This window comes from Oncorhynchus nerka, linkage group LG5, assembly GCF_034236695.1.
Source record: "Oncorhynchus nerka isolate Pitt River linkage group LG5, Oner_Uvic_2.0, whole genome shotgun sequence".
In the NCBI taxonomy this organism is placed as follows: Eukaryota; Metazoa; Chordata; class Actinopteri; order Salmoniformes; family Salmonidae; genus Oncorhynchus; species Oncorhynchus nerka.
Genome location: NC_088400.1, coordinates 52,416,386 through 52,437,842, shown reverse-complemented (window position 1 = coordinate 52,437,842; position 21,457 = coordinate 52,416,386). Strand labels below are relative to the sequence as shown.

The 21,457-nt window shown below is 42.4% G+C and overlaps 2 protein-coding genes across 2 annotated transcripts; one reads left to right on the top strand and one right to left on the bottom strand.

Moving 5' to 3' along the window:
* LOC115129610 (junctional adhesion molecule 2A-like) lies at nucleotides 1-17,493 on the top strand. Its single transcript, XM_029660160.2, has 10 exons — nucleotides 1-471; nucleotides 5,263-5,439; nucleotides 5,723-5,872; nucleotides 5,982-6,169; nucleotides 13,033-13,135; nucleotides 14,739-14,846; nucleotides 14,998-15,010; nucleotides 15,531-15,602; nucleotides 15,887-15,920; nucleotides 16,180-17,493. The coding sequence occupies exons 1-10, from the start codon at nucleotides 423-425 to the stop codon at nucleotides 16,216-16,218; spliced, it is 933 nt and encodes a 310-aa protein (XP_029516020.2). The 5' UTR covers nucleotides 1-422; the 3' UTR covers nucleotides 16,219-17,493.
* A 175-nt stretch (nucleotides 17,494-17,668) lies between these two features.
* On the bottom strand, nucleotides 17,669-20,059 carry LOC115129611 (ATP synthase-coupling factor 6, mitochondrial-like). The gene is made up of 4 exons (XM_029660161.2): nucleotides 19,951-20,059; nucleotides 19,320-19,490; nucleotides 18,287-18,414; nucleotides 17,669-17,805 (listed from the first exon to the last, which is right to left on the bottom strand). The coding sequence occupies exons 2-4, from the start codon at nucleotides 19,487-19,489 to the stop codon at nucleotides 17,777-17,779; spliced, it is 327 nt and encodes a 108-aa protein (XP_029516021.1). The 5' UTR covers nucleotide 19,490; nucleotides 19,951-20,059; the 3' UTR covers nucleotides 17,669-17,776.
* Between the last annotated feature and the right edge of the window lie 1,398 nt (nucleotides 20,060-21,457).

The window sequence follows — 21,457 nt, the reverse complement described above, 5'->3', positions numbered from 1 at the left end:
AGTGCAGTTGGCCATTGGTGGCGCGTTGCGTACGATGGACAAATGTAGTGCGCGTCTTGGACACAGCGTTTCGCTCTCTACATTCCTTCTCAAGGAGCTCCCCACCAACTCGCTTCCTCGCACCACCACCAAACCTCCATCCCTACCACAACAGTAAGATAGCAGAGAGCCCGTCTACAGTGACAGAGGGCAGCAGTATGCCCTGCGGCTAGTGTAATAGTTTACAGAAAGTCCGAAATTGTGACTTCCGAACCGCCCGCGCGCTGCCTAACTGCTCAGGAAATACTACGGAGTTTTGTAACATAATTTCCCCAAAGGAGTGACGAGATTCTGGAGTTGTGGACAAGTGCGGGAACAGGTTGACGCTCAAGAGTAGCTCATCTTTCGAGAAAGGACAGACTTTTGAACAGCAGGAGTTCAGGATGGAGAAAGCGCCACTGTTTTTGCCCCTTGTCATTCTACTGATGCAATGTAAGTAAACTTGCATTTGACTACTCGTCCGTATGATAACGAGTAATTCGTGTGTGTTTGTTTGTTTGCGTGCTTGCGCGTGTGTGTAATGCATGTTACATGTAGAGTTGAGCTGTATTGGTATTCTTGATAATTAAATTACCATCATCCCTATCGCTTTTGTATCATTAGAAAAAAATAAGCCATTATAGATATATATAATTCATTTTAGATATAAAATATTGATAAAGCACCTAATAAAAAAAAAACATGATTATTGTTATCTTACTATGAACTGCAAGATCACTTTATCTTGGCCAGGTCGCAGTTGCAAATGAGAACTTGTTCTCAACTAGCCTACCTGGTTAAATAAAGGTGAAATAAAAAATAAATAAAAAATATCATGTTGATGCTTCTGGTCACATACACACAACAAAGGGGCCAGCACTTGATTCGGTTGCAATTGACTTAATTTATTACTTAATCATCTTCGTTTCTGGAGAAACATATGACCTGTACTAAAGTTTTCCAACGTTGCCGGTCTTTCGTATACAGTAAATGCATAATGTCCTAGTCCAAGAGCACACTCCATACGCCTTCCTCAATGTGTGTGCGTGCGTGTTATTGCGATGATATTGGACTACATGCAACTACAGAAAACAGATATGGATCACTAATGTGGCCTTAAGTTATTGTTGGAAACAGGCCAGTCTAATTGGGATGTGGGCAACCCAAGGGTGGGTACCACCAACTTTGATAACAGCAGGTCATCATGTGGTTCCATCCCAAATAGCACCCTATTCCCTTTATAGTGCACTACTTTTTTTTATTTATCAGGGCACATAGTGCTCGGGTCAAAAGTAGTGCACTACAAAGGGTGCCATTTGGGACGATTCCGTGATGTCAGTGAGATGCCAGGGGAGGGGCTGCATTCAGGTCTGCCCAACTGTTGATGTCTGCTGATTTATTGTTTGGAACTGTTTGGAATAGTTTGCTTCAGACTTGATTGGGCTGTGTTCTGTCCTGTAGATTAGGTGAGGCTTGTTTTAAGTCTTGAACATTGTGGTGCCATTTCGGATGCAGACATTTTACAAGCACCGCCACCACCAACCCTGACTGGCACAGCTGTTCCTGTCAGAGCAGTGCAGGGTTACAAAGATACAGAGGGGCTTTGTTCTCCTAGGAAAACACACACACACTCCCACTCTCTCTGTTTGTCTCTCTAGATCCCTCTCTGTCTGGAAATGGATGTCCTCTTAGATGTCTATCGTATGAAATGCTCCTAGCTCAGATTTAGTGCTCAGTTGTAGCTTATAATAATCGTTTTAAATACTATCTGCAGGGGGGGCTTGCAGGAGAACCGTGTTCGAACCCAGTTGTGCTTGTGTGTCCCCGGTTTGGGGCCTCATTTTCCATTTAAAATAAATTCCCATTTTTAAATTCTTGAATTGTAGTTTTAGTTTTCTTCCTGAATTGACTGACTTCAATTTGAATTGACCCCAACCCTGGTAGGTCCCAGGCACAATAGCTCATAGGGTTCAGAGAGGGACAGGTCACCATTCAGCAGACAGAGAAAGTGTAGGCATTATGTCAGGGTTGTTATCACGTCTGTGTTATCTCAAGGAGATCCCCCTCAAGGTGGCTGGTGTTCGCCACAGCCGACACCATGACAACAGTTTCTTTAACCCAGGGATGCTAATGATGGATCCTGATAATATAGAATAAAACTCTCGTTATCTCTCTCGATCTATTTCTTCCTATCTCCCTCCACATCTCATCCTCTCTGTCTGTCTCTCTCCCTTATCCTCTGTCTCTCTCTCCCTTTCTCTCTTTGTCCATCCAGCTAGGGAGAGACAATGCTCCTCCTCAGAGAGAAAGAGGGAGGGATGAGAGGCACACAGCTGCAGTGATAACAATGTTACACATACTCACATGTAACACAGACCGCAAGCAGGGAGGGACAAAATACACAAGGCTGCACTTTTACCATCTACTGTACTCAAACATTCTGAAGGACAATGTGAATAGGCAACATGAGCCTGCAGTTTGAATTCATACAATACTTATGCACATCAAACGTAATAGAGCAAGCACTCTGCCACTGATAATGTGTAGGCCTATGTAGACCTAATTGCCTAAATACTCATAACTAAGATTCAGAACGAGAATTCAAAATCAATGGGGGAGGGCACATTCCGTTTTTCCGTTTATTTCCTGTGAATCGACTAGATTGAAATGAAATTGAGTATGCTTCATTGTTCATTGTTTTTCAGCGAGGAAGTTGTTTACGTTTTGTTTCCCATCTTTTGCTCTGCTTTCATGGCCATTTAAGATGGCCACCTTCACCCTGAGAGGACCTGTAAATGCATTATTACTTCCTGTGCCTCTCCAATGACTTTGTCTCACTTTGACCTCCATTCTTCCACGTAGACCCGGTTTGTGTCTCTATTCCCTATATAGTGTACTACTTTTCACCACTATGTAGGACCCCCCCCTCTGGTCCACTAATAGAACCAAAGGAAGTAGTGCAACAAACAGAGGCTAACTAAACAGGAAGCTAGCAGTGAATGGCTCATTTGGTTGTTGACCTCAGTTAAGTACAGTGTAGACCAGTGGGTTCCCGACCATGGGTACTTGGCCTTGATAAGACTCATGAGTGTAGGCTTACTGGTAAAATGTACATGAGGGGGTACTCTGGCAGAGCAAAATTCAGTTAGTGGTACAGTGACCGAAAAAGGTTGGAAACCACTGGTGTAGACTGGGTGCTTTAGGTCTTTCGATGTGACGTTTACCAGCATTGGGCCATGACAAATAGCCTTGTGCTTTGCGGGACAGAAATAGTCTGTATTTAATTAATTGTGCGGAATATAGTATTAGTAGGTTATGCAGTGATACAGATGTCATTACAGTTATCTAGTTGAGCATGTGTGTGAATAAGTGTGTTATCTGAATACATCTCAGTATTTACTGAAACAATGGAAGGAAAAATGTATGTTGGCCTATACAAACACAACACAAAATAAATGTGTTTGTCTGGGTGTGTTAAATATGTATCTGTGTAAAGCTAGCCAATTTGAACTTAACGATTTATGATGGAATTGAGCAGCGACTAGTGTTACGTTTTTAAATTACGTTTTTATCAGTACCCAAAGGATAGCACGCAGTTACACAGGACATTGTCTGTGTAACATTTCTAGCCGGTCTATCAATGGGTAACAGTTGACATGTTATGCTTGACCCGCTCAGTTTTCCACCACAAAACACCAGAAAATGACCAAAAAGAGTAAAACCAGCTCACCTGCTTTTACACTAATGTTCAATGTTTACATGGAGGAAAAAGGTGGAGCCGAAGAACACCATCCCAACCGTGAAGCACGGGGGTGGCAGCATCATGTTGTGGGGTGTTTTGCTGCAGGAGGGTCTGGTGCACAAAATAGATGGCATCATGAGGTTGGAAAATGATGTGGATATATTGAAGCAACATCTCAAGACATCAGTCAGGAAGTTAAAGCTTGGTCAGTTAAAGCTTGGCCACATTGTCATTGGAGTGTGGAAGACCAAATTGAGAATGACCCCAAGCATACTTTCAAAGTTGTGACAAAATGGCTTAAGGACAACAAAGTCAAGGTATTGGAGTGACCATCACAAAGCCCTGACCTTAATCATATAGAACATTGGTGGGCAGAACTGAAAAAGGCTACAAGGAGGCCTACAAACCTGATTCAGTTACACCAGCTCTGTCAGGAGGAATGGGCAAAAATGTACCCAATTTATTGTGGGTAGCTTGTGAAAGGCTACCTGAAATGTTTGACCCAAGTTAAACAATTTAAAGGCAATGCTACCAAATACTAATTGAGTGTATGTAGACTTCTGACCCACTGGGAATGTGATGAAAGAAATAAAAGCTGAAATTAATCATTCTCTCTACTATTATTCTGACATTTCACATTCTTAAAATAAAGTGGTGATCCTAACTGACCTAAGGCAGGGAATCTTTACTAGGATTAAATGTCAGGAATTGTGAAAAACGGAGTTTAAATGTATTTGGCTAAGGTGTATGTAAACTTCCGACTTCAACTGCCTGATTTTTCTCCATGTGGTACAGTATATATTAAAAGGCTCTTCATTTAATATAACAGGCTTTTAAAATTCAATATTGGTGCACAATTTCTACTTAAAATGTCAAAAGGGACGCGAAAGGCAGTCTTTTCATGGAACAACCCAAATATTCAGTGTGCGTGTGTGTGGTACATAAAATTATTGTACCAATCTGTGGTTCAGTTAAACCCCCCCCACACACACACACACACATACATATGCACATGAAACACGTACTCCTCCCTCAATGGATGGGCGTTACCCGGGCGACCTGTGGATAGCAACAGGATGACAAAACAATAATCTTGACCCCTGCAGCAATCAAACGACAGGAAGGACTGCTCCTATTTCCCGTTCCTGTCAAGATGCACATGTTCAGCTGGAGACACACACATACAGGCACAGATGCACACAAACAGACACAGCCAGTCAGCCAACCAAACAATCAGTCATCATGCTCCACCACCAATCTGGTCCAGAGGAACCAGATTGGTTCATCATAACATATATAATTGGTTCATACAACATTTACAACTGGTTCATCATAACTGAATATAACTGGTTTATAACAGATTATAAACTTGTTCATAAATCAGCTATAAAGCAATTCTAATCAGTTATCACTGCGTTAACTTGTTCATAACTTGTCCTCCATCTTACAACCCTTTCCCCACAACCCCATATGTGGCACCTCTTTCTCTCTCTATCCCTCAGGCCTTCCCATTGTCCCTGTTACCGTTTCAACAACCACACCCAAGGTGGAGGTCCGTGAGAACTCTGATGCGGTTCTGAGCTGTGGTTTTCGGACAGAGAAGGAACAGAATCCTCGAATCGAGTGGAAGAAGAAAGGAACAGATGTATCATTTGTTTACTATGAGGGACAATTCAGAGGTGATTGGCTGTCCTGGCACATTCTCTTCCATCGTTCTCTTTCTGTCTGTTTTAACCCCTGTCCAGAGCCCATCTTCAGACTCCGATTTCATTTACTTCCTCACAAGGGAAATTCATTTTAAGAGCTTCGTCAACATAAAGCAGGATGTGATGAACATTACAAAGACATTTGTATCAGAAGTTACCAGATGGTTGATGTTAGTTTAATTAGAACATTTGTCCTTAAGAAACCACATCTCCACATCCCCCTCTTCTCTGTGTTGACCGGTTTCCACTCTCCCAGGAGCCTTTGCGGGGCGTGCAAGGATCACGGGGGCAACGGTGACCCTACAGAGGGTGACCCAGAAAGACGCGGGTGAATACCGCTGTGAGATCACTGCCCCTCATGACACCATCACCCTTGGGGAGACTAACATTACCCTCACAGTCTTGGGTGGGTACCATACCGTCTGTCTGACTGAGTGTGTCTGTTATTTGTCTCAGACATGCCGTTTGTGCACCCCCTTAACCCTGCTGACATTGTGGCTGTACCCTCCCCACAGTTCCCCCCCACACCCCATCCTGTGAGATCCCCAGCTCGGCCCTGACGGGCTCTATGGTGCAGCTGCGCTGTTTGGACCAGCAGAGCATCCCCCCAGCCACCTACTCCTGGTACAAAGACGACAAGCTGCTGACCCCCTCCCGCATGGCCAACGCCACCTACCACCTCAACCCATTCACCGGCATACTGGTGAGATACTTTTTAAGAACAGTGTAGTGTATATACAGTCGTACCATTGATGCTTTGGCACGATTTACTCAATGTACAGTGCATTCAAAGAATTCAGACCCCTTCCTTTTTCCACATTTAGTTACGGTACAGCTTTATTCTAAAATAGATTAAATTAATAAAAAATCCTCATCAATCTACACACATTATCCCATAATTACAAAGTGAAAACAGGTTGTTCCGAAATGTTTGCAAATGTATTATAAATTAAAAACAGAAATACCTTATTTATATAAGTATTCAGACCCTTTTCTATGAGACTCGAAATTGAGCTCAGGTGCATCCTGTTTCCATTGATCATCCTTGAGATGTTTCTACAACTTGAATGGAGTCCACCTGTGGTAAATTCAATTGATTGGAAATTATTAGACAGGCACACACCTAAAGCTGGCCACCTGGCCAAACTGAGCAATCGGGGGAGAAGGGCCTTGGTCAGGGAGGTGACCAAGAACCCGATGGTCACTCTGACAGAGCTCCAGAGTTCCTCTGTGGAGATGGGAGAACCTTTCAGAAAGACAATCATCTCTGCAGTACTCCACCAATCAAGCCTTTATGGTAGAGTGGCCAGACAGAAAACAATCCTCAGTAAACGGCACCACAGCCCACTTGGAGTTTGCCAAAAGGCACCTAAAGACTCTGACCATGAGAAACAAGATTCTCTGGTCTGATTTTCATCAAGATTGAACTCTTTGGCTTGAATGCCAAGAAACACATCTCAAGGAAACCTGGCACCATTGCTACGGTGAGGCATGGGGTGGCAGCATCATGCTGTGGGGATGTTTTTCAGCAGCAGGGACTGGGAGACTAGTCAGGATCGAGGGAAAGATGAACAGAGCAAAGTACAGAGAGATCATTGATGAAAACCTGCTCCAGAGTGCTCAGGACCTCAGACTGGGGCGAAGGTTCACCTTCCAACAGAACAATGACCCTAAGCACACAGCCAAGACAACAGAGGAGTGGCTTCGGGACAAGTCTCTGAATATCCTTGAGTGGCCCAGCCAGAGCCCGGACTTGAACCTGATCTAACATCTCTGAAGAGATCTGAAAAATAGTTGTGCAGTGACTATCCCCATACAAATCAAATCAAATGGTATTTGTCACATGCACCAAATACAACAGGTGTAGACCTTACATTGAAATGCCTACTTACAAGCCCTTAACCAACAATGCAGTTTTAAGAAAAAATAAGTGTTAAGTAAAAAATAAAAGTAACAAGTAATTAAAGAGCAGCAGTAAAATAACAATAGCGAGGCTATATACAGGCGGTACTGGTACAGAGTCAATGTTAGTCGAGGTAATTGAAGTAATATGTACATGTAGGTAGAGTTAAAGTGACTATGCATAGATAATAAACAGAGAGTAGCATAAAGGGTGGGGTGGGGAGGGGGGTAGTCTGGGTAGCCATTTGATTAGCTGTTCAGGAGTCTTATGGCTTGGGGGTAGAAGCTGTTAAGAAGCCTTTTGGACCTAGACCTGGCGCGCCGGTACCGCTTGCCGTGCGGCAGCAGAGAGAACAGTCTATGACTAGGTGGCTGGAGTCTTTGACAATTTCTAGGTCCTTCCTCTGACACCGCCTGGTATAGAGGTCCTGGATGGCAGGAAGCTTGGCCCCAGTGATGTACTACCCTCTGTAGTGCCTTGTGGTCGGAGGCCGAGCAGTTGCCATACCAGGCAGTGACGGAACCAGTCAGGATGCTCTCGATGGTGCAGGATCTGAGGACCCATGCCAAATCTTTTCAGTCTCCTGAGGGGGACTAGGCTTTGTTGTGCCCTCTGACTTGCCTAGTTAAATAAAGGTTAAATAAAAAATGAATAAAAATTCACGACTGTCTTGGTATGTTTGGACCATGATAGTTTGTTGATGTGGACACCAAGGAACCTGAAGCTCTCAACCTCCTCCACTATAGCCCCGTTGATGACAATGGGGGCATGCTCAGTCCTCCTTTTCCTGTAATCCACAATCATCAACCTGACAGAGCTTGAGAGGATCTGCAGAGAAGAATGGGAGAAACTCCCCAAATACAGCTGTGCCAAGTGTGTAGTGTCATACCCAAGAAGACTCTAGGCTGTAATCACTGCCAAAGGTGCTTCAACAAAGTACTGAGTAAAGGGTCTGAATACTTGAAATGTGATATTTCCATTTTTTTTTAAATAACTTTGCAAATAAAACATTGTGTGTAGATTTACGAAGAAAGAATAAGGCTGTAACATAACCAAATGTGGAAAAAGGGGTCTGAATTCTTTCCAAATGCACTGTATGTGCCAGTAAAGCAATTTGAATTTGACAGAACGAGTGCCCAGCCACACACCCACTGACTGTGTGTTACAGAGGAGCCACACTAGGGCGTCAAGAAAATAGTAGGTTTTTTTGCCTGCTATACTGGAAGTGTAACTTTTGGCCAACGAGAGCAACGTGCAAGCTTCTTTTTCTTTTTCCTATTGTGAGCTGCGGGAAAAAATCTTGAAAATAGAACCAAAGTAGAACTTCACCTACTTCCCTTCACCCACTTACGCCCAAGTTTCATTGAGATTATTAGGAGCACCTCACGTTCCGTATACTGTAAGTTATGTATCCGATGTAGCATGCCTCCAAAACAGACTCCAATACATGGAAGTATAACCAACCGCTAGCACAGTATATGATAATATAAACCTCAGTAGGACACTGAAACCTTGGCTACAGTTCAGACCAACAGTGGCTACCTCAAATCAAATCAAATTGTATTGGTCACATACACATGGTTAGCAGATGTGTAGTGAAATGCTTGTGCTTCTAGTTCCGACAGTGCAGCAATACCTAACAAGTATTCTAACAATTCCACAACAACTACCTAATACACACAAATCTAAGTAAAGGGATGGAATAAGATTTTTTTACATATACAGTTGAAGTCAGAAGTTTACATACACAGGTTGCAGTCATTAAAACTTGTTTTTCAACCACTCCACAATTTCTTGTTAACAAACTATAGTTTTGGCAAGTCGGTTAGGACATCTCCTTTGTGCTGTTTACAGACAGATTATTTCACTTACAATTCACTGTATCATAATTCCAGTGGGTCAGAAGTGTTACATACACTAAGTTGACTGTGCCTTTTAAACATCTTGGGAAATTCCAGAAAATGATGTCATGGTTTAGAAGCTTCTGATAGGCTAATTGACATGATTTGAGTCAATTGGAGGTGTACCTGTGGATGTATTTCAAGGCCTACCTCAAACTCAGTGCCTCTTTGCTTGACATCATCGGAAAATCTAAAGAAATCAGCCAAGACCACAGAAAAATAATTGTAGACCTTCACAAGTCTGGTTCATCCTTGGGAGCAATTTCCAAACGCCTGAAGGTACCACGTATATCTGTACAGACAATAGTCCACAAGTATAAACACCATGGGACCAAGCAGCCGTTACATACCGCTCAGGAAGGAGATGCGTTCTGTCTCCTAGAGATTAACATATTTATGTGCGAAAGGTGAAAATCAATCCCAGTACAACAGCAAAGGACCTTGTGAAGATGTTGGAGGAAACAGGTACAAAAGTATCTATATACACAGTAAAACAAGTCCTATATTGACATAAACTGAAAGGCCGCTCAGCAAGGAAGAAGCCACTGCTCCAAAACCGCCATAAAAAAGCCAGACTACGGTTTGCAGCTGCACATGGGGAGAAAGATCGTACTTTTTGGAGAAATGTCCTCTGGTCTGATGAAACAAAAATAGAACTGTTTGGCCATAATGACCATCGTTATGTTTGGAGGAAAAAGGGGAGGCTTGCTAGCCGAAGAACACCATCCCAACCATGAAGTACAGGGGTGGCAGCATCATGTTGTGGGGGTGCTTTGCTGCAGGAGGGACTGGTGCACTTCACAAAATAGATGGCATCATGAGGGAGGAAAATTACGTGGATATATTGAAGCAACATCTCAAGACATCAGTCAGGAAGTTAAAGCTTGGTCACAAATGGGTCCTCCAAATGGACAATGACCCCAAGCATATTTTCAAAGTTGTGACAAAATGGCTTAAGGACAACAAAGTCAAGGTATTGGAGTGGCCATCACAAAAGCCCTGACCTCAATCCTATAGAATATTTGTGGGCAGAACTGAAAAAGCGTGTGCGAGCAAGGAGGCCCACAAACATGACTCAGTTACACTAGCTTTGTCAGGATGAAGTGGGCCAAAATTCACCCAATTTATTGTGGGAATCTTGTGGAAGGCTCCCTGAAACGAAATAAGAAATAAAAGCTGAAATTAATCATTTTCTCTGGTATTATTCTGATATTTCACGTTCTTACAATAAAGTGGTGATCCTAACATAATTTTTACTTGGATTAAATGTCAGGAAGTTTAAATGTATTTGGCTAAGGTGTATGTAAACTTCCGACTTCAACTGTAAATATATAGATGAGCAATGACCGAGCGGCATAGGCAAGATGTAATAGATGGTATAAAATACAGTATAAACATATGGGATGAGTATTGCAAGATAGGTACGTAAATATTATTGAAGTGGCATTATTAAAGTAACTAGTGATCAATTTATTAAAGTTGCCAATGATTTCATGTCTGTATGTGGGCATCAGCCTCTCTGTGTTAGTGATGACTGTTTAACAGTCTGATGGCCTTGAGATAGAAGCTATTTTTTGGTCTCAGATGCACCTGTACTGACCTCGCCTTCTGGATGGTAAGCAGGGTGAACAGGCAGTGGCTTGGGTGGTTGTTGTCCTTGATGATCTTTTTTGGCCTTCCTGTGACATCGGATGCTGTAGGTGTTGTGGAGTGCGGGTAGTTTGCCCCGGATGATGCGTTTTGCAGACCGCACCACCCTCTGGAGAGCCCTGCGGTTGTGGGTGGTGCAGTTGCCGTACCAGGCGGTGATACAGCCCGACAGGATGCTCTTAATTCTGCATCTGTAAAAGTTTTAGGTGAGAAGCCACATTTCTTCAGCCTCCTGAGGTTGAAGAGACGCTGTTGCGCCTTCTTCACCACACTGTCTGTGTAGGTGGACCATTTCAGTTTGTCCGTGATGTGTACGCCGAGGAACTTTCCACGTTCTCCACTGCTGTCCCGTCGATGTGGATAGAGGTGTGCTCCCTCCACTGTTTCCTGAAGTCCACAATCATCTCCTTTGTTTTGTTGATGCTGAGTGAGAGGTTGTTTTCCTGACACCACACTCCAAGTGCCCTCTCCTCCTCCCTATAGGCTGTCTCATCGTTGTTGGTGATCAAGCCTACTACTGTTGTGTCATCTGCAAACTTGATGTTGGAGGTGTGCATGGCCACACAGTCATGGGTGAACAGGGAGTACAGGAGGGAGCTGAGCACGCACCCTTGTGGGGCCCCAGTGTTGAGGATCAGCGAAGTGGAGATGTTGTTTCCTACCTTCACCACTTAGGGGGTGGCCCGTCTGGAAGTCCAGGACCCAATTGCACAGGGCGGGGTTGAGACCCAGGGCCTCAAGCTTAATGATGAGCTTGGAGGGTACTATGGTGTTGAATGCTGAGCTATAGTCAATGAACAGCATTCTTACATAGGTATTCCTCTTGTCCAGATGGGATAGGGCAGTGTGATGGCGATTGTATCGTCTGTGGACCTATTGGGGCGGTGTGCAAATTGAAGTGGATCAAGGGTGACAGGTAAGATGGAGGTGATATGATCCTTGACTAGTCTCTCATAGCACTTCATGATATCAGAAGTGAGTGCTACGGGGTTATAGTCATTTAGTTCAGTTACCTTTGCCTTCTTGGGACACAGGAACAATGGTGGTCATCTTGAAGCATGTGGGGACAGCAGACTGGGATAGGGAGAAATTTAATATGTCCGTAAACACACCAGTCAGCTGGTCTGCGCATGCTCTGTGGACGCGGCTAGGGATGCCGTCTGGGCCGGCAGCCTTGCGATGCTTAACACGTTTAAATGTCTTACTCACATTGGCCACGGAGAAGAAGAACCCACAGTCCTTGGTAGCAGGCCGTGTCGTTGGCACTGTATTGTCCTCAAAGCGGGCAAAGAAGGTGTTTAGTTTGTCTGGAAGCAAGACATCCGTGTCCTTGACATGGCTCTTTTTGTAGTCCGTGATTGTCTGTAGACCCTGCCATATACGTCTTGTATCTGAGCTGTTGAATTGGAACTCCACTTTGTCTCTATACTGACATTTCGCTTGTTTGATTGCCTTGCGGAGGAAATAACTACACTATTTGTATTCGGCCATATTCCCAGTCACCTTTCCATGTTTAAATGCGGTGGATCATGCTTTCAGTTTTGCCCGAATGCCGCCATCTACGGTTTCTGGTTCAGGTAGATTTTAATAGTCACAGTGGGTACACCATCTCCTATGCACTACCTTATAAACTCACTCACCGAATCAGCATAGAAATGTATATTATTCTCTGAGGCTAATTGGAAGATTTCCCAGTCCGCATGTTCAAAACAATCTTGAAGCGTGGATTCCGATTGGTCAGACCAGCGTTGAATAGTCCTTGTCACGGGTATATCCTGTTTGATTTTCTGCCTATGGGAAGGGAGGAGCAAAATGGAGTCCTTGTCAGATTTGCTGAAAGAAGGGCCGGGGAGGGCCTTGTATGCATCGCGGAAGTTAGAGTAGCAGTGATCCAGTGTATTGCCAGCGCGAGTGCTGCAATCAATATGCTGATATAGGTCACTTCCCTTTGGTCAGACATCAACCCATATAGACCCTTAGTTTGGAAGCACATTAGTACATTTTAGACCAATTGCCAAAAATACTGTACAGGTTCTGTGCATCATATCATCTTCCTTCCTCTTTTTATTTCTGCTGAGCTCTCCATCTGTCTCTTTCCCTCTCCTCTGGCAGGAGTTTAAGACGGTGGCGAGAGGCGACACGGGACAGTACAGCTGTCTGGCATCAAACAAAGTGGGGCAGTCCAAGATGTGTGAGGCTAAACACATGAAGATAGGTGGGTGTGCATGTGCGTGTGTAATTATAAGAATGATTGTTGTTCATATGAGTGTAGTTTTGTCTTTCCACAAACTAGCGTGACTCTCGTGCTTCAAACCACATTGATATGGTCTATAACCAACACAGTTACAATACCAGGGCTAGTGTTATGTCTTGTAAAATCCCAAGAGTAAACAGTACTGTGAGGAGCATGTTTTTCGATACAGGCATTTTTCTATGGAATCTGGAGATCAAGCAAAGAAAAAGTAGAAGCTAGCTTGAAAAATAAGGAAAAGGTTTATTTGGACAAGGTTGTCTAATTAAGAGAAACCAATCCACTGCCCCTTGCGCCCCCTACTGCTGGTCAGATGTATTTATTTTAATGATAGGTATGATGTGCAATGAATAGATTGTTTTAATGTGAAAATTAATATGGTTGATTTTTAAGGTTAGGGAAAGGTGCAGTGAATAGTGACACTTTTTATGATGTCAATATAAATCAATGTATTTATGGTTGTTTTGTCATTTTGTCTTGCCTTTTAATCATTAAATGTGTTATTGTTTTTACCATCGAGGACCACTTTTTAATACTTTCAAGTGATATCCTCTGGGTCCACATTGCACATTTTGTTGTATATGTCTGTTACACAAAATAAATTCAATTCAATTGTGAAGTGTAGGCATACAACTGTACAATTGGTATTCTAACCTTCTTTGTTGCATACAGGAAAACATTCAAACAAATGGAATCAACAAAAACAGTCATGAAAGAAAAAAGAAAAAACCCTCACTTACGACAAGCAACAAAAACAAAAAAGAAAAGACCTCTTGAATAACCCCCAGAAGGTTAACCGGGATGTGGCTTTTGTGATTGGTAACGATGCTTCAAGGGTGACTTGTCGATGTGTTCAGATGGTCCCTGGTTCGAGTCCAGGTTAGGGCGAGGAAAGGGACAGAAGCAACACTTTTACACAAATATCTGAAAAGGGTATTCTTAAGAAGGTCATACTTTTTTCTCAGTTGTTCAAAGGAGGCAAAGGCCCCCACTAGGTACAGATCCCTTATGGCATGGATCCTAACTTTTCCCCTTTTCCCAAAGGAAGGATTCCTCACTATTGGGAGCAGGAATGACATTGTTCTGAGGTCAAAGTGTACCTTAACCTGTTTCCAAATACAGATGTGCAATGGGTTTGTGTATATAAAGTGATTTCCCAAGGCATATAAGGGACATCATTACTGCACCAATGGAGATGGGGTAGCAATCCTCATGCTCCACGTCAAGCCAAAAGGATGTGTCATCGAGCCAAAACATGACAGGGTTTTTAGCTTTAAATAGGGAAGATTACAGTTTTGTCATTTCAATCCCTGGGTAGGTGAATTTTTCAGAAGAAATCTCAAATGGGAGATGTTTTAACCAAGAAGGGTCCTGCACTCAAACAGGCATTAATTCACTCTTATTCCAATTGATTCTGTAGCCAGAGAAGGAACTAAACAAATGAATCAGATCACAGATACTGGCTTGAGGGTTGGTTACATATCATCTGCTTCTATAGAAATGTTATTTGAGGTGTCCTTAGTATTGAAACCAACTAGTATGACTCTCTCACTCTCCACTCTTTCAGAGGATGTAAACATGGCAGGGGTCGTTGCTGCGGTCGTGGTCATCTGTCTGGTCATCGCCATTTGTGGCTTCGGAGGGTACTATGCACACCGTAATGGCTACTTCAGAAGTGAGTCTGTCTGTTCCTTTCTCTGTCTGTCCATGTACATACAATATGTGTCTGTCTGTCAGTTAGTAAATACAATTTTCTAGTGAAAGTTTTTGTGCTCACTTCCTCTTACTTTGTCTCCACTCTCCTCTTCATTTCTGTCCATCTCCAGGACACAAAGGAAGGTAAGAGCTTGTCTCCTTAATCCCAATAACAATTATTAAAATACAGTGTAGACACCCTGACACTGAATAATTCTGCATTGCTGTGTGACTACCACTGACTAATAGAGGTGTGTACGTTTTAAAGTGCTGAGAAAGTTCAGTAGTGACAGGTGTGATTGAGCCCAGCGGTGCAAGCCTGTCTCTTCTCACAGAGAGACACTAACAGGTGTTTCATGACCCAGTTAGAAAAAATAGCTTTGTTATTTTGACTGACTGACTCTAGATTAGGCCAGTTAGATGACTACGAATACTATCATGATTATTTTTTATTAATTACAAATAATAATAATGAATCACTGTTTATCTAGGGAAGTCACATTGTGATTGACATCGCTTTTTCAAGTGAACCCTGGCTGCTAATAAACTCCCCTCCCGGCTGAATTGTGATTAGCTTACCCCCTCCGTGTGGTCGTGTTAGTAACCCTGAGCATGGTGTGTGAACCTCAACACTCCCTCACTCAACTTTGACCCCCCCCCTCAGGTCCTTTTGGATCCCTCAGTGTCATGGTGTGGCCCACATCAGCAGCCAGAACCTCCATAGAACTGAAGACAAGTGAGTCTGACCCACAGAGTAATAGATTTAAATGTAGACAATGAACAGGACTTTACATAGAAGTACATACTGTGCTTGTGTGTTCTTGTGTTCCCAGGAGTCCTTTACAGAAAAAGTTGCCCTTTACGCTCAATGTTTTTTCTGAGACCACAGCTGCATCACATTTAGTAAACATTTTACATTACATTTAAGTCATTTAGCAGACGCTCTTATCCAGGCCTCCCTCTCGCTCCCTCCACTGTGTCAAACAATCTAGTATCTTTATAAATGCCTCTGTCTTCCAGGACTAATGCCAACTACAGCCCGCCGCCCCAAGATGTGAGTTTTTCCTCAGATTTTCTGTTGTTGGTTGTATTCATGGTATTATATTCACAGGAAATGTTGACTTAAGCATTACCGCTTACACATAACATTTTCTAACCATATTAAAAGACAATATGATAAATTCTAATAGAATTATCTTGGCAATAGTAGTAAGTAAAATTCCCCCAATGGTTACTAATAATGAAAAGAGAAAGAGCTGAACTGCAGTAGTTCTGACCGAATGAAAATATGCTACTGTTTTTTTCTCTCTCAGCCTGCGGACTTCAAACACACCCAGTCTTTCATGCTGTGAGGCTCTCAACAACCCCCTAAAAGATACTACACAGACACTAGCACCATGACAACACTGGAGTAGTTTTATTTGACCCAAATGAATAGCTCTAAGAATAATTACTTTTTGGGGGACTGACCAACCCTGCTCTCCTCACCCTTGTGGATGGATAGCAAGGAGGGGCAGACAACTCTGCGTAGAGGCCATTTATTCCTCCTATTTTGCTGTACCTGGGCCCTCAATGCAAGCCTATTATATTAGTCACATGGTACTCCCCTCTGGTGGCCAAGTTGTTAAACTACAGACTATATCGCCCTCCTGTGGCACACCCGTGGAATTGTGTTCCACACATGCTCACTTCCCCCTCTACTGGCCAAAACATTAACTACCTAAATCATATTTTATACAAAAGACTTGAACATGGCATCAGTGTAATATACTGTACATATTTTCTGATGGCTATTGGCTAAGCATTGATGTGAACACAAGGGAGCAATCACATTAGGGCTCCGTAGTGGCACAAAGGCACTGCAAGAGACATTACTACAGTCCCTGGTTCAAATCCAGGCTGTATCACATGACTGGGAGCCCCATAGGGCGGCGCACAATTGGCGCCTCGCTATGGGACAGTTAAGAACATGGTCTAACCCGGCCAAACCCTAAAGACGCAAGGCCAATTGTGCACCGCCCTATGGGACACAGCCTGGAATCGAACCAGGGTCTGTAGTGACACCTCTAGCAGAGATGCTGCGCCACTCTGGAGCCCAAAATTACATAGTCTAACACAGGGGCTAATTAGAATACAGGTAATTTAAAAAAAATCCACATCATAATCCGTCTGTTTTAAGACGGAAATTGTTTATTTGCAGTGTTTGTCAGACCAGGAGACATCCCGAAAAACGCCAGAGATCACAAATCTTATGGATTGCTTCCTCTCCATTTTGAATATTGGCCATCCACTATATTGTTTTCAGAACAGTGCAGGATCGATTCAGTGCTATGATTGCAATTTAAAAGGCAATGTTCCTATTTTCGCAGACTGCCTTCACGTTAAATGCTGCATATGTTGGCTCAATAGCTCTGAACTTCGGAAACACTAATTGAATTGTGACCGTTGAGATGGACCCCTGCTCACCTGAATATGCCCAGTGCATATCAAATGTAGTTGTCATATTCTATCTAGAGGCTCTTTTTTTATGTATTGTTTAAGCTAAAGTATTATTGTGCTACTGCATTTTTTTCTAATAGAGAGTATGTTTCTTAGGCTATGGATGAATGGGTTGCTGTAAGTGTATTCTTTGTAAAAATGTTTACTCTGTATTAAAGATTTATCAAAAATGTGTTCAATAATTTCTCACCACGTAGTCTTTTCCTACAGCCGCTGGAACAGGGTGGAGCACAGGTGAATGAGACTAGTGTAATGTCATATGTTATAATGTAAAATCAATAAATGATAAAAAATGCAAGCATGTAAGGTTGAACATGATTTAGCATAAGAAAACAATGTTCTCACATTTTATTAAATAGTACATTATAGTGTTGACACGTAGGACAGAGACAACGTCATCATGGCCAGTGTTCACTTGGCCACTTCCTGCAGCTGGGGCTCTAGAGAATAGAAAAGGGAGATTGTGAGTAATGCTGGGTCGTATTCATTAGTGCATATCTTAATTGAAAGGAAAAAAACTAAAACACCCAGACACTAGGCCCACCATGGAATGACTGACACCCCTGCTTTATGCATAGAATGAGTAAGCTATGTAGGGTGAGATGGTGGTATTACAATTTAGTCTGACTGAGCTACCAATAAATGCTACTACTGCTGGGCAACATGGACAAAATCCATCTCACAATAACGAGAAATCAAACAATACGTTAAAATGAATTTACACCCCAGTTACTTTTTATAGTACCCGTTAACCTACATTAAATGTCATAGCTATCTATTGTCCCCTTAGCAATTTCCCATATTTCAAAAATCACATCTCTACTGTAGGCAACTTATCATTATTAATGATATCAGTAAAATGTCTGATCATTTTCAGTTTATCGTCCCAGCTCTATACTGCAGTGCATGGCTTTGACGAACCTGTAAATTTGAAGTCAGGGAATTTGGTGAGGTCACCGGTCCCATATAACCTCTGTAGTTTGGTGATCTCCTCTGAGACACCCTTTTCGTAAGAGGGGCCTGCATCAACAATCCCACCTGCTGCAGCCCTGGAGGAAAGAGAAAGATGAGGAATTAACCTTAAACAACACTGGCATAGAATACACTACTCTATTGAGGGCTGACCCCATTTAGTCAAGCAATATTTCTTTAGTAGAGTAGAGTAGTAGCATTAAAAAAATATACACACACACACAGTTGAAGTCGGAAGTTTACATACACCGTAGCCAAATACATTTAAACTCAGTTTTCACAATTCCTGAAATTTAATCATAGTAAAGATCTGTCTTAGGTCAGGTAGGACCACCACTTCATTGTAAGAATGTGAAACGTCAAAATAATAGTTGAGTGACTCATTTCAGCTTTTATTTCTTTCATCACTGGGTCAGATGTTTACATACACTCAATTAGTATTTGCTAGCATTGCCTTTAAATTGTTTAACTTGGGTCAAACACTGCACCTACTGTTGTTGCACTGGGTGAGCTTAAGAAACCACATAACTAGTCAGCCCTATAATACCCTATAATGAGTCAGACATGTATACCCTATAAAAACACACCTTCAGCATCCTATGCGTTTCATGAATCTTGCCATCTAGACATATAGGGCCGGGTTCAGAAGGGGCACAATATTGTGGAACGTTCAGATAGAAATATATGATGTAAAATAAACCATACTCTGACCTGTACTGTATAATCAAGACTGCCAGCTCTGTTCCTGACATTTCTATTTGCAACGTCCCACAACGTTCACCTACTGAACATATGGCCCAGCCTTCTGCAAATAGCTCTGCAGCGCGAAAAGGACGTGAAGACTCCCTGCCACCATCTCTGTCATGACATCATTCCACTTGAGCTTAGCTAACTTTTAGCCTACCAACATGAAGAAACATGTCAATTTGAGTAGGCCAGCAGTGGCTGTAGGACAAATAGTGCGGTTATTTATTGCACTCACTTGCTCTTGGTGCTGTAGTCGCGGATCTTATCTAGGAATAGTTTCTGGATAGGGTCCAAGTCCGTGGCCCGATTGAAGAGAACAGCAGACAGGCCGATATTCCTGCGCAATGTCAATGACACGGCGGAGCGGAACAGCGAGGACAGACGGAATAGTTTATGAAGCGCCATACTGTCAAACAGAGAGAGAGACAAATTACAACAGTTAACTTTGACAGTAACGCCACCAAACTAGTTAAACTGAACATGGAACGTTATATTACCGGCGGAAGCTAAACAGTGCATGTACAGTAGCTAGCTGAAGTTAACGGTTCCTAGCTAGCTACTGTAGATAGCTAACGGCGGCAACGTGGCTGTGGAAAACCCAACCCTGTGCATATCTTCCATACATGCATCTGAAGCAACACCAAAAAAGACATGACACTAGCTAACTTACAGTATTTGGTGAAGTTACAGTATTAGTCGACCCTTGGTAACGTTCCCTAGCTAGCTTAGCACTCGCGTTATCATGTGTCTCTTACCAGCTAGCTATGACTTGTATTAGCATGAAGATGACGAACATGTAAGATTTGTCGTTAATACAATGAAAACGATTATAATGCGTTTAACTCTGCTAAAAAAACACCACTCACCTTGAATTTGACTCGTTCACAGAGTGATTACTTCCAATGTGATACGCCGCTTTGCATTGTGGGTATTTTTTCAATCGGTCGTGTTCGCGAACATCAACATGCGTCCTGGCTGCGCATCTCCACAGCGACGTTCTTTTCAGCGCTACACATTTTTTATCATGGCATTGTACACAGCTTTCATACCACTGACATAATAATTATGCTTTATTTGATACCTTATTTGGTATTTTATTTCTGAAATGAAATTCGAACTAGTCAATGCCTTGAAGGTGCATGTCTTGCAACAACTGTCCCACAAAAAAAAACATACTTGCTGGATTTACACAACTGATTTAGTCTTTCCCTCAACTTCTTTGTACAATCCTCTAAATCTGTTGTTTTTCTTTAGACTATTGAAATTTGGATGTGCAGTACTGATTGTATTAAACTCATTAATCTGATTTTAGTTGTACATGATCTCCTACTGAAATAAAAATACATTATTGTAATACTATAATTCATATTATAATACTATAAATACTATAATTTCTTTATTATAATTTTTTATTTCACCTTTATTTAACCAGGTAGGCCAGTTGAGAACAAGTTCTCATTTACAACTGCGACCTGGCCAAGATAAAGCAAAGCAGTGCGACAAAAACAACAACACAGTGTTACACATAAACAAACGTAAAATCAATAACACAATAGAAAAATCTATGTACAATGTGTGCAAATGTGGTAAGATTAGGGAGGTAAGGCAATAAATAGGCCATAGAGGCAAAATAGTTACAATTTAGTATTAACACTGGAGTGATAGATGTGCAGATGATGATGTGCAAGTAAAGACACAGGTGCAAAAGAGCAAAATATATATATATAATAATATGGGGATGAGGTAGTTGGGTGTGCTATTTACAGATGGGCTGTGTACAGGTACAGTGATCAGTAAGCTGCTCTGACAGCTGATCCTTAAAGTTAGAAAGGGAGATGAAAGTCTCCAGCTTCAGTGATTTTTGCAATTTGTTCCAGTATTGGCAGCAGAGAACTGGAAGGAAAGGCAGCCAAACGAGGTGTTGGCTTTGGGGATAACCAGTGAAATATACCTGCTGGAGCACGTGCTACGAGTGGGTGTTGCTATGGTGACCAGTGAGCTGAGATAAGGCGGGGCTTTACCTAGCAGAGACTTATAGATGACCTGGAGCCAGTGGGTTTGGCAACGAATATGTAGCGAGGGCCAGCCAACGAGAGCATACAGGTCACAGTGGTGGGTAGTATATGGGGCTTTGGTGAAAAACGTTGTTTTGTCGTTTACAAAACGGATAGCACTGTTATAGACTGCATCCAATTTGCTGAGTAGAGTGTTGGAAGCTATTTTGTAAACGACATCGCCGAAGTTAAGGATCAGTAGGATAGTCAATTTTACAAGGGTATGTTTGGCAGCATGAGTGAAGGAGGCTTTGTTGCGAAATAGGACGCCAATTCTAGATTTAATTTTGGATTGGAGATGCTTAATGTGAATCTGGAA

What these genes read in the sequence shown, in the direction of transcription:
- LOC115129610 (XM_029660160.2), top strand. Translation starts at nt 423, where the DNA reads ATGGAGAAAGCGCCACTGTTTTTGCCCCTTGTCATTCTACTGATGCAA. An exon ending in CTATGAGGGACAATTCAGAG is followed by an intron (nt 5,440 to 5,722) that starts GTGATTGGCTGT and finishes CCACTCTCCCAG; the next exon opens with GAGCCTTTGCGGGGCGTGCA. An exon ending in GGCTAAACACATGAAGATAG is followed by an intron (nt 13,136 to 14,738) that starts GTGGGTGTGCAT and finishes CCACTCTTTCAG; the next exon opens with AGGATGTAAACATGGCAGGG.
- LOC115129611 (XM_029660161.2), bottom strand. Translation starts at nt 19,489, where the DNA reads ATGGCGCTTCATAAACTATTCCGTCTGTCCTCGCTGTTCCGCTCCGCC. An exon ending in GACTACAGCACCAAGAGCAA is followed by an intron (nt 18,415 to 19,319) that starts GTGAGTGCAATA and finishes TCTTTCCTCCAG; the next exon opens with GGCTGCAGCAGGTGGGATTG. An exon ending in CCCTGACTTCAAATTTACAG is followed by an intron (nt 17,806 to 18,286) that starts GTTCGTCAAAGC and finishes TCTATTCTCTAG; the next exon opens with AGCCCCAGCTGCAGGAAGTG.